The sequence below is a fragment of the Dendroctonus ponderosae genome, unplaced genomic scaffold, assembly GCF_020466585.1.
Source record: "Dendroctonus ponderosae isolate FM_Combo_2020 unplaced genomic scaffold, Dpon_F_20191213v2 Dpon_F_20191213_10, whole genome shotgun sequence".
In the NCBI taxonomy this organism is placed as follows: domain Eukaryota; kingdom Metazoa; phylum Arthropoda; class Insecta; order Coleoptera; family Curculionidae; genus Dendroctonus; species Dendroctonus ponderosae.
In genome coordinates, this window is record NW_026017111.1 from 5455193 (window position 1) to 5468247 (window position 13055).

Genomic DNA, 13055 nt, shown 5'->3' on the forward strand with positions numbered 1-13055 from the left:
TGTAGAAGTCTTGCGCTAAATAGTGTTTTGGGTTTTTAAGTGAACAATTTTTCTTCTGAAAACCTCTGAAACTAAAAATGTTTCGGAATTAAACTAGTTTTCGAAACTTGAAGTTACCTTTCTTTCAGAAATTTTTGGAGATTTCGAAAATGCATTTGAGACAATTTGTTTTTCTTCGATTTTTTTTCAACTTAAAACGTGTGGAAAATTGTAGAAGTTTTGCGCCAAATAGTGTTTTGGGTTGTTAATTGAACAATTTTTCTTTTGAAAATGTCTGTGAGACTAAAAATGTTTCGAAACTAAACTGGTTTTCGAAACTTGAAGTTACTTTTCTTTCAGACATTTTTGGGGATTTCGAAAATGCCTTTGAGACAAATTTTGTTTCTTCCATTTTTTGAACTTAAAACGTGCGGAAAATTGTGGTAGTTTTGCGCCAAATGGTATTTTGGGTTTTTAATTGAACAATTTTTCCTTTGAAAATGTGTGTGAAGCTAAAAATGTTTCGGAATTAAACTGGTTTTCTAAACTTGAAGTTACCTTTCTTTTAGAATTTTTTGGGATTTCAAAAAAGCGTTTGAAAGTCAAATTTCTTCATTTTTTGATGTATTTGTATTTGATGTTTGATGTTTTTTTTTCATGTTTTTGAAAGCTGCGCCGGTTCTAAGCTATTGAGTGCTTTGTCTTTGAAGTTTGAAGTTTCGAAATAAAAACATTTGAAGTTTTGGTACCTTGAGGAATTTTGGCCTTTTGGAAAATGCCTTCAAAAGACAAAAACTTGCCCTTCTGTTGTTTTATCTGCATTTAAAATCTAACAAATATTGAGGCCGCTTTACGCGGTAGAGTGTTTTGGGTTTTTAATTCTAAAAAAAGTACCATTGAAAACGTCTGTACCTTCTTGAAAATCTGAAAAATACATTTGAAAGTAAAAAGAATYTGYTTTCTTCTAGCCTTTGAAAACTTAAAATCSCTAAAAGATTGAGCTTGTTATGGGCCAATGWYGATTTGGGCTTAAAGCTCTAAMATTTCGGAGCAAAATTTCYTTWCCTTAAGAACTTTATAGGATTTGAAAAATTCCCTTGAAAGAAGCACTTTTTCTGTGACATTTTTCGAATATTGAAAATTCGKCGAAAATTGAGGCAAGAGCATGTTTTTTGTTTTCAATTTCAAAAAGGTCAATTATTTGCAGGAGCTTTTGAAATCTGAAAAATRCAGTTGAAAGAGAAGAACATTAGCTTTTTTCCAGTTTTTAAAACTTAAAATSTTTTGAGYATKTTATGRGCTAATCAGYGTTTGGGCTTTAAARAGATTTGTATATTTAGCAGTTAAAATTAAAACGCCATAGAAATGCATCGAACGCATCAAAGTTCACGTTAAGCTAATTAAGTATCGTCATTGATAAATAATTAAGTTGCGCCGCGCTCGTTTTTATTGGCTTACTTTTCAACTGACCAACACCCATTAGTAAGTCACTTACACTCACTTTTTCGATCCTTAATCCATATCAGGCTGTTGATTGTTGATGATCGGGCGATAAACACAAAACTAATCAGATTTAGAGCGATCGCGCTTAATTAGACACAGAGACGAACATTGGAAATTGGCGAGTGTGAGTGGCAGTAGAAGAAAATCGCGACTATTTTGCAAAGGAAATCAACATTATTTGTTGTCATCGCGGATTGCGAATGAAAAGAGAACCTCGGCTACGTCCTTGTCCGTTGCTCAAGTTGAGATATTTGCGGAGCAGGTTATTCAGATATTAGATGGCCTGTAGGTGTTTATAGGGAGTAAAATATATGCTGGAGACCAGCTGACATTTTGAATAATATAAATAATCAACTTCGCCTACTCTGGATTCCTATATCGGACGGCTATAGTAGCGCGGTGTGCTTTCTTTCCTATTTAACAACATTTAGAAAACTCCCCAAAAAAACCCAATTGGCAGACAATTGCCCAGAGCCATCCATTGCTTCATCATCCAAACTTTGCGTGCCAATAACGAATTCGAAACATTCAAGAAACGTTGCTTTTGCAGAAAAGTTTTGCGCATCACCACCGGGAACATTTGCTCTTTTCTGCGCTCTGCCTGTTTTGGTCAATCAGGAATTGTGAATTCATCAGTTTCCTGCGCCAATATTCCTCCTGAAGCCAAAAGATGACAATCAGTGGCTTAACAGTGTATAATTAAGAATTCGGCATTAAAACCGAGCTGGCAAACTGGTTTGGTTAAGATTCAGTCGCTTATGTCACCCGAGAGATATTTTTCTTAATTATATTGCCTTACGAAAACCAGCCGGAATTGTGAAATATGAAATCAAATATCAAGGCAACAGCTGCCTGAAAACGGTAATTTTGGAACATGAATATTCGCTAAAAACGCTATAAAATCACACTGGCGAAAACATTAATTGGTTTGCAATCGATGCTAATTTATTCTGAAGCAAACGTTAGTGACAACGATACGCCATTGAAAATATTGTCTTGTTTAGATTGTTTTCATATTTTTGCTTCCATCTTTTTATAGGTTAGGAATTCCTGATGAAACCTAATTTGCGAAATGTAGCCCTAAAAATTGGCTATCGAAAAGGTTTTATGGGCTGATTGGCTATTTGCGGCCGTTTCGGAGATATAGGGTGTTTTAAACCGCGACTGTAACCAAATATTCACATTTTGGCTTCTATCTCTTTAGAGGTTAGGAATTTATGATTGAAACTTATCGTCAAAATATAGATCTGGTGACGCGCTATAGAAAAGGTCATTAGGAGTCTAAAGATATTTTGAGCTCTTTTGCAGTTATCAGCTTTTTAAACTTAACTTTCCTTATTTTGCTTCGGTCCCTTTAATGGTTAGGAATTCTTTATGCAACCTACACCGCAAACGACAGCTCCTGAGATTACCAATCAAAAAGCTCCCAACGGCTGATAAGCTATTTCCAGCCATTTCTGAGATATATGTGTTTTAAACCGCATGGGCCAAAAAAAGTTTGCTTCTATCTCTTTAGAGGTTAGGAGTTTCTGCCCAAACCTCAACATCAAAGCACACATTTCAGTACTTTTAACTTAAGATATTCTGATTTCTGAAATTGTTTCGCATAAATGAGTTTGCAACCTTTTCGATCCTCTATGGGGGCGAAGCCCTATTTCGATGTTCAGCTTTAACGGCTCCAAATTGAGATCTTTACTATTAATTACTTAATATTACTATTTGAAAAAACTGCTTGGAACTTGAAAATTTCCAGCGGTTTTCCATTACATTATTGGTTCGTGGAGTTTCCGTTCAAAAAATCGCGAAATCGTGAGCCAATCCAAGTAAAAAACTCATTAAATAAATGGTAGTTTTAAGTTAAAAACAACACAACTGATGGAAGGACAGCGCAAAAAAGAACGGCAATTTAAACAGCTTTAAACTGGCGCATAAGGAGAGTTAACAGGTTCTGATTGAGATTTTTATTTCGGAAATAGACACAAAATAAAGCGATAAATACAAAGATCAAATAGTAAAATCATCAAACTGGACGTGGCTCATTAAAGGAATTTCCCAGAGTAAATCTGAGATAACCGGCGAAAAAACGCAAGTAGACTGCTGACAGCAATTAGTGAAAGTACTAATATCGTAAACTTATTGGCCGTTTAAATGGCGGTAATTAAGGCAAAAACAACCGAAAACGCGTTGAATTGCTGGTTGGAACTGCGCAACCCAATTAGTATTCATAATTCAGCAAAATGAGCTAAAAGGCGAAAAAAAACTACATCACTTACACGATAATTAGCAAGATTTATCCAGTGCACAAATGGGTTGACGCGGCGCTCAAACCGCACTAATTACGTATAAAATTATCGAAACGAACGCACGGAAAGCTGCTTATTCCTTCGCGTCTAAATTCCAACTAAAATATTTGACCATTGAGAGGCTGAAACGAATTTTATGTCTACAATCTAAGCCGAAGGTTATTATCAACTCGGAGATTCTCAAGAATGGAAAACCTCGGACCTCGATGAGGATCTGCCCCTTAATTGAATCTCTCCCATACTAGTGGCCTTTGATTTATTTCTTTTTTCCGATCGTTAATTATCGATTTCTTCGGCCATTTCACCATCATCATATGCTAAATTAAAAACGTTTTCAAATCGGGTTATGTAATTGATATTATAAGATGAATATCAGGCGGTACAGGTGCAGTCTTTCAGACAATAATTAGGCTATTTAATTACAATTGCAAGCACAATCGGTGGGTTTTGGGTCCCCAAAAAACCCACCGATTGTGCTTGCAATTGTAATTAAATAGCCTAATTATTGTCTGAAAGACTGCACCTGTACCGCCTGATATTCATCTTATAATATCAATTACATAAACTTTTCTTAAGACGTCGTCTATAGGATTTTGGTCCTGACGTTTCACTAGCATGTACGATTCCTCATCAGAGATGTAATGTTGCGAAACGTCAGGACCAAACACCTCGAATATCACAAAATTGGTCAATGGTTTCAAAATAATTTTACTTGTAAGTGACTATTCAGTTATTGAAAATTGGCTCAATTTTTTTTTCTAAATTCATAGCTCAAAACTGAAATATTTTTAGCCGCGTAGGTATCAAGTTCGAACGTAGCAGCGCACATTATCAGGCAGCGCTCATAGATTCATTATGTGTGCGAGTGAGAGAACCGATGCAAGCTAGGTTCTGGATTGACCAGCCATGTGATGATAGAACTGACTTGATGAATGACTAAACTTGATGAATTTGGCAAAACCACTTGATAAGTGGGTCAAAGTAATCGGATTATTGTGCGACCTTTTCTTCATTTGAGTGTGAATTTTTCTCTTTTAGGCTCAGTCAACTAGAATTAAAACACTGAGCTTCTTACGTTGCTGTATACTGGAGGTGGTAAAGAGTGGAAGGTGTTTTGCGTCTTAACTGAACGAAAAATAACGTTAATGAGGCCCACACATAGTGAAGAATTGGCATATTATTCGCGACGTTTTCCTGAAGCATCATGTGGGTTGATTTGATCGAAATTGCCTTGATTCTCTGTTGCGTATTAAGCGATTCGAGTGGGCTTCATTGATGAAGTGACAAATAAATATTATTGTACAAATGCATACAGGGTGATTCAGAATTGGCGTCATTCCTTTTAAGGGGGTGACTTGAAGACTGGCAAATGAAGATAAAATTTTCATTTTATTTCTCGAAGAAGAAGGAGAAGGAGCAGCAGAACCACAAACCCACTGAAAGCAGAGTTTTCTCAATCTCAAAGTTTGTACAGTTTGTACGAATGACCCAATTGGCGTCCGTTCTCGCATATGAAGAATAAATGAAAATTAAAATAGTGAAATGTACCTTTGGTGTTTATGAGAAAAATGAGTCCAAAGACGAAACTTAGTACACAAACAAGAAAAAACAGCATCACTTACAGGTTCGTGAATGTAAAATCCACTGCACCTCGAAGCCGCGGTTTTTGAACCCGCGTCCTACAATCGAAACGTTTAAAACTAACTCTAATTACGTATAAAGTAATCGAACCGACGCACTCGAGCTGTTTAATCCTTCACGTCTATATCCCGACTGAAATATTTGACCATTGAGAACCTGAAATGAATTTTATGTCTACAATCTAAGTTGAAGGTTATTATCAACTTCATTTTACATCCACAGAGAGGTCTGTCTCCTTTCATTTATTTATAGAGGCATTTCGAGCTGCAGCTCACAATTGCAAGCAATTTATTAATGAATATTAGCAATTACAGTGGACCATTCTTTCCTGCGAGCCTACCACACTCTTTCGCTATTTTTGCTTTATTTTGCCGTCCTTCGATCTCTCGTATACGGCGAAGAAATTGTAATTAAGGGTATACATACTCTCGGTGTCTTTTTTTAATTAAATATCGCTGCCAATTATTGGAAGTCGCGGATACTTTCTGCTCTACCGTACGTAGACAATGACACTATTCATCATCAGGGTTTGTCTTCGACTCGAATGTCTCAGCAACCAAACTCGCCAAAATTGTTCTTGCGTCTTAACTTCTTCCTTAACTTCTTAAGCTAACCTGCTATCAGCTCTAGATTTTGAGGAATTAAATATTTAATGCAGTGCCACAAGGTGGGAACACGTGTTTTGGAGGATAGTTCGCCAGCAGAGCAGAGCAAAATTCGCCAAAAATTCCTCAAACATCTCCTCATAATTTCAGTTGCTGTGCTACTAGCCTTAAATAAATGTCCTCAACCACGTAAAGTTTTTTGCAGCCTTTAAAATATTTTATATTTTGAAGAATTAGTTCTTGAATCKAAAGCCACAAGCTAAAAGCCGTTTTKGGAAASTTATTTTCAAAATTCGCAAAAAAAACATCTCTTTATGACTTTAATTGCTGTCGTCGTTGCCTCAAATGCCCTTAATTGAATAAAATTTAACGCAACATTCTACATGTCCTAAATTTTGAGAAATTAATTATTGAATGCAACGTCACCAGCGAAGTTCACATTTTTTGGGGACGTTACTTTAAAAAATCGTCAAAAAATCTGCAAACCTAAGTTGCTGTCTTCATTGCCTCAAATGTCCTCAATTGAATAAAAGTTTGCGCAACTTTCTACATGTTCTAAATTTTGAGGAAATAATTATTGAGTCCAAAGTCCCAAGTGAGAATCACACTTTTTGGGGACGTTATTTTCAAAATTCGTCAAAAAATGCGCAAACATCTCTTCAAAACCTTAGTTGCCCTCTTAATAACCTCAAATGTCCTCCATTGAGTGATGTGAAGCACAGGCTTCCACCTGCCCTAGATTTTGAGCAACGCGTTATTGGATCCAGAGCCACACGCTAAAAACAACTGGGAAAACTGTATTTTAAAAATTCGCCCAGAATCGCTCAAAGACATTCCCAAAAGAATTTTTGCTGCCTTAGTAGCCTCAAACGTCCTCTTTACAATGAAATTGTAAATTGCACGTAAGCTTCTGCAACGCCCAGATTTTGTGAAATTAATTACTGAATCTGAGAGCACACGTTAAAACTACGCCCTTTTTAAGGGTACGCTATTTGATTATTCCTTTAAATCTCTCAATTGACTATTTGTTCCTCAAAGTCTTATTTGCGGTTTTAGCAGCCTTAAATGTCCCCTATCAGATGATGTTTCGTGCAACTGTCTTCCTACGCTACATGTCGGGAAAATAATCGTTTAGTCCAAAGCAACAAGTTTTTAGGAAACGTTTTTTTTTTCAAAAATTTGCCAAAAATCCCTCGAGCAAATCTTCAGGCCATTATTTTCTGAGTTATTAGCCCCAACAAGCCTCTATTGATCAAAGTTACCCGTAAGCTTCTACCTGCCCTAGATTTTGGGGAAATAACTATTGAATCTGAGAGCAGTACTACGTAAGTATAAAAATGAGACCTCTTTTCAGGTTGCTTTCAGCTAAAATCGATGCTTCAAAAAGTCAAATATAATAGCAACAATATCTTCAGTGACGAGCTAAGAAAGGTTAATCCAATTAGCTATTAAGTTGGTTATTAATTCAAAGCTGTTATGTCGCAGCACAAGTTTCAACATTTGAACTGAAGTTCAAACGCTCCGCGACTGAAAAGTATTAGATGATTAATTGTAATTTACAAATGTTAGACAGCTGTTTAATCGTTAGAGGCATTAGAGCTAGAATAGAGTCCGTACCGATTCTTTTAACGTGAACGTCCCGATTAAAGGACACCCTCGGTCTTTGAGAGGCGTCCGACCGGTTAGAGTCGGATCGGAAGACCTCTGCACTCGGCATTTCGCTCTGATTCAATCATTGACGTATCATCGCTCTTCCTGCATTGTATCGTCCAGTGTCTGAAAGGTCAAACTGCTTTGGTCATTTCATCGGAAGTTTTCAAAGCTGTTAAACTGAAGCTTTACGAGTTTTCTCTTTGCGTTTTCAACTTCCGACGTTAAACTTCAGCTAATGATCATGTTATTAGTATGGATGGTTTATGGGCGTTAAGATGATTTATAAATCAGCAAAGTTTCCAATCAGACCCAGAGTGACAAATTGCATATATTTTCTTCATAAAATCTTCAATATTACAAGGTTGATGACTTGAAAATGTTTCTATCTCGTCCATCAGACGCTCTGATTACGGGAGTAAATCCGAAAAAAATTATTCGTTTAATGAATCTAAAATGGTTCGCGTGCTGAATGTGAAGCGGTACCATTGTTCGGTTCGGCTCGATATCTACGTTAAAGTGGTCGTGAAAACGGTGTGGGTTACTTAAAATTCACAAAAATTAAAAATGTATTATTTTTACTACGGTTTTCCGCTTCTATGCTGAAATAGTCGGGGGTGGTTTTGGTCAAAACGTGTCGAAATTTTCATTATTTATGTCCTTCTGCAGACCACATGAGCAGCTTTTAAAAACTCCCATTGACCGGCATGGAAAATTGGACATTTTGTCAAACCCGCTCTTAGTAATTTCTGGAGATTTAGAGCGCCGTTAGAGTCAATATGTGCAATTGAATACTGCTGGATAGGGAGTTAAAATGCGCATTTTTTTCCATATAAAAACGAACATTTCTAAAACAGTCCGAGCTAGAAAGCCGAGTTGTATACTCCTAGATAGACAATATAAGGGTGCATTTGTGCATATAACACCTGAAACCAGAAGCCTGTTTAGCTGAAAAAGTATATTTTTTAAACCCGCCCTTGATTTTATCGGATTTTTTCAGAATCGTTTGAGTTACAAAACACAGTTTAGTATTCTTGGACAGACAGTTAAGTGAACATTTTTTAATATTGAATGTGAAACAAACATTTTGCGAGTTTCCTATACGGAAATTTTATTAAGAAAATTGATTATTTTATCGAGCGCGCTCTTAATATTTTCTGGATATTTTCCAAACCCGTAGAGCTTCAAAGCTCTGTTTAATACTCGTGGATAGAGAGGTAAGTGCGTATTTATTCATGTGAAAATCACAACAGCCTTTTGTGTTAATCAGGAAAAAAACATTTTTCAAGTTTTTAAACCCGCGCCCCATTTTATTCGATATTTCCAGAACAATCAAAGCCGGAAAGCTGTGCTGGATTCATTTGAATCCACAGTTTACGTCCTCATTTCTCTTATGAAAAGCTCAAACGTGAAGCTTGAACTTTTCCAGAAAAACTATTATGAAGAAACAGCGAATTTTTCTTAACCCACTCTGATTATTTTTAGGATATTTTCGGAACCGTTCGAGAGAGTTTGAATGCGCATTTTTTTAAATAACCCCCCAGAGTTCGGGAATACAAATTATGAAAGAAACTGCCCATTTTTCCAAACCCGCTTGAGCCAACAAGTTCAGTCAGACACTCTTGGATAGAGAATGAAACGTTTCAGCTTTTCAAAAGTTGGCTCAAAAAATCAATTTATGTGTAAAATCTACAACACAATATATATTTTCTTAGAAACAAAAAATTTCTAAAACAGCCAGAGCTAGAAAGCTCTTCGAGTTACGAAACTCAGTTTAATACTCTTGGACAGACAGTTTCGGTGCGTATTTTTTAATATTGAATGTGAAACAAACATTTTGCGAGTTTTCTATACGGCAACTTTATTAAGGAAACTGATTATTTTATAGAGCGCACTCTTAATATTTTCCGGATATATGCCGAACCCTTAGAGCTTCAAAGCTGACTTTAAAACACGTGGATAGAGAGGTGAGTGCGCATTTATTCATGTGAAAATCACAACAGCCTTTTGAGTTAATCAAAAAAAAATACTTTTCAAGTTTTTAAACCCGCGTCCCATTTTTTCGGTATTTCCAGAACAATCAGAGCTAGAAAGCTGTGCTGGATTCATTTGGATCCACAGTTTAGGTCCTCATTTCTCTTATGAAGCGCCAAACGTGAAGCTAGACTACTTTTCCAGAAAAACTACTATGAAGAAACAGTGAATTTTTCTTGACCCACTCTGAATATTTTTAGGATATTTTCGGCACCGTTAGAGAGAGTATGAGTGCGCATTTTTGTAAATAACCGCCCAGAGTTCGGGAATACAAATTATGAAARAAACTGCCTATTTTTCCAAACCAGCTTGAGCCAAAAAGTTCAGTCAGACACTCCCGGATAGAGAATGAAATGTTTCAGCTTTTCAAAAATTGGCTCATAAAAATCCATTTGCGTGTAAAATCTACAACACAATATAGATTATCTGAGAACCAAAAAATTTCTAAAACAGCCAGAGCTAGAAAGCTCTTCGAGTTACGAAACTCAGTTTAATACTCGTGGACAGACAGTTTCGGTGCGTATTTTTTTATGTTGAATGTGAAACAAAAATTTTGCGAGTTTTCTATACGGCAACTTTATTAAGGAAATTGATTATTTTATCGAGCGCGCTCTTAATATTCTCCGGATATATGCCGAACCCTTAGAGCTTCAAATCTCACTTTAAAACACGTGGATAGAGAGGTGAGTGCGCATTTATTCATGTGAAAATCACAACAGCCTTTTGCGTTAATCCAAAAAAAATATTTTTCAAGTTTTTAAACCCGCGACCCATTTTTTTCGGTATTTCCAGAACAATCAGAGCTAGAAAGCTGTGCTGGATTCACTTGGATCCACAGTTTACGTCCTCATTTCTCTTATGAAACGCCAAACGTGAAGATAGACTACTTTTCCAGAAAAACTACTATGAAGAAACAGTGAATTTTTCTTAACCCACTCTGAATATTTTTCGAATATTTCCAGAACTGTTTAAGCCAAAAAGTTCAGTAGGACACTCCTGGATAGAGAGTGAAATGTTTCAGCTTTTCAAGGCTTGGCTCATAAATATAAATTTGTGTGTAATAAACACAACACAATGTAGATTTGTGTAGAACCAAAAAAACCATTTAAAACCAAAAAACGGAGGTTCTTTATTTGTAGTTTTGAGGAGCGCACTTTAAAACGTAACCACCAATGCGCTGTAGCGCTGACAAGTTCGGCGTGGATGCATGATTTTTCAGCAAAAAATGATAGAATCGTTTCGCAAATTTTGTAATTTCTATCTGAACTAACCGTGCGCCAAATCCACCATTGAACTACTTTAAAGTATTGCCTAATAGGAAAACTGTAAGGGGCAGTTTCAAGAGCAAATATCTTGCTTGTAAATGGCCCTGTTTGTTGTTATTGGCGCAGTAGAAAGTACACAGGCGATTTTTTCGGGTTACATTAAACAATATCCTCTTTATGATCTAACTTACGAGATACTTTCAATTTTGGAAACCAGTTTTCAGATACCGGATTGGTGTATCGACCTAGTTTATTAAATGATATTACGCCAGTTATATAATCGAGCTCGCCTTTCGTTTAAGACAAACGAATCGGTTTGCACTGTTTACATTTTGGAATGCGTTCATTCAATAGTAATTCGGCATTTAACGTTAAATGTTGCGGTTGGTTTTGGTTGAGAACAAAGTGCGAGTGGATCAGTCTGCAAGCGGCTGCAAAACGGCCTTAGAGAGCAAAGATTTGAAGTAAACAACATATAATTTTCTTATGAGTCTAGCCGCAAACCTTGTTAGCATGACCCATCCAACGATGACTGACACATTCCTCAATCTGAAAAGACAGTTTAATTTGAAAAGTATGTCTTATTTATAAGGCTGTATGGAAATGGCGGCAACATTCTCCGCTTTTAACGACTGGCACCATAATAATGATTAAACTAATGAAAATATATAACGTCCACCACATTCCAATTAGAATAATAATAACCTGCCACCTAAAACAAAGTCGTATGCTTCTATAAGGCCACTAAGTACGGGAAAAATCCTTTTTATTCACAGCGAGAGTGGCCTTTGGAAGGAATTTTCGCCGCGTGAGCTTTTTAATCGCATTGAACTAGCAGGTAGTAGGTAGGCATCTACTGGTGAAATATTATTAATAGTTGCGTTTTTTCCCGTTTGGAAAACCCGCAATTAATCGAGAAATTTCTACGAATGTGAACGTAAAACACGCGAGTTGGCAATTCTTTGAAACCTCCTGTTTTGTACCATCCAGTGCACAGTTTTCACGAGAACTTGCAGAATGCGTGGTTTTGGCCCGCTTTCCCTTTAACGTCCATCTTCTGTGTGGGGTTTTGTCAAATTTTCGATTTATTTAAATGTGGTAGAAGAATTTTTCTAAATTCGCTGTTTTCTCCCGAGCAGTATTGTGCAGGTTTGCCTTCAACATCGCAGAACCTTTGAACCAATAAAGTTAGACAATTGCGCTTTCCTATGCTAAGTTGCAAGCAGTTGCTGCTATTAGTGCCAGAAGTATGAAATCGCCATCAACATCAACGAATTTTCTAGAATTTTTCAAAACTGACTAATTTTTCAAAAGCTGGTTCGTACAAGTTGGTCTTCTACAAATCATAACTTTTATACGAGCAGAGTCAGAAGCCTGCGCGTTTCTGCGCTAGATCGATAAAAGCGATTGCCATCAATGGCTAGCAATTTTGAATTGACACCAACATCAAAAAAACTTTGAGAATTTTGAAAAATTTCATAATTTTTTTTGTACAAGTATGCTCTCCACCGCATGACTTTTGACCTAACAGAGTTTGAAACCTGCACTTTTCTGGGCTAAATAGAGAAGAACAGCGGCAATTAGCGCCAGAAGACGTGGGACTAGCATCAAGAAATTTTTGAGAATTTTTCAAAATTAACTAATTTATCAAAGGCAGTTTTGTTCAAGTTTGCCTTTCACATATCGTAACTTTTGAACCGATAGAGGTAGAAACTTGTGCCTTGCTGCCGTTTATTCAGCAATGTTTCTTTTATGAAAGACGGTAGTTTCAAATTTTCGTCAAATACACAGATGTTTTGAAAAATTTTCAAATTTTATTGATTTTCCAAAAGTAGAATTGGAGAAGTTAGTCTTCCAAAGTTCATAACTTTTGAACAAACGGAGCTACAAAAGTGTGTGTTGGTCAGGTTGTTAGACCAAAGTCGCTTGCACTAAGGTCAAAAGTTTTCCATTTGCGCCATTATCAAGAAATTTTTGAGTATTTTTCCAAATTTGCTTGATTTTTCCAACACGCGATTGTCTAAGTCCATCTTCTGGACTGAATAACTTTTAAACCGATAGAGATAGAAACTTGT

The 13055-nt window shown here is 36.4% G+C and overlaps 1 protein-coding gene across 8 annotated transcripts in view; it reads right to left on the reverse strand.

Moving 5' to 3' along the window:
• LOC109543597 overlaps positions 1-13055 on the reverse strand; it is a 74849-nt gene that overhangs the window by 26064 nt on the left and 35730 nt on the right. For 3 of the 8 annotated variants that reach the window (XM_048662196.1, XM_048662195.1, XM_048662190.1), the window contains exon 2: positions 7649-7807. The exons of 2 other annotated variants lie outside the window; for them this stretch is intronic. In XM_048662196.1, coding sequence (XP_048518153.1) covers positions 7649-7748 — 100 coding nt within the window. In that variant the 5' untranslated portion in view covers positions 7749-7807. Of the gene's footprint in view, positions 1-1480; positions 1731-5333; positions 5421-7648; positions 7808-11484; positions 11530-13055 lie in introns of those variants that run through there. 3 more of the 8 variants (XM_048662191.1, XM_048662192.1, XM_048662194.1) reach the window with 3 other exon arrangements.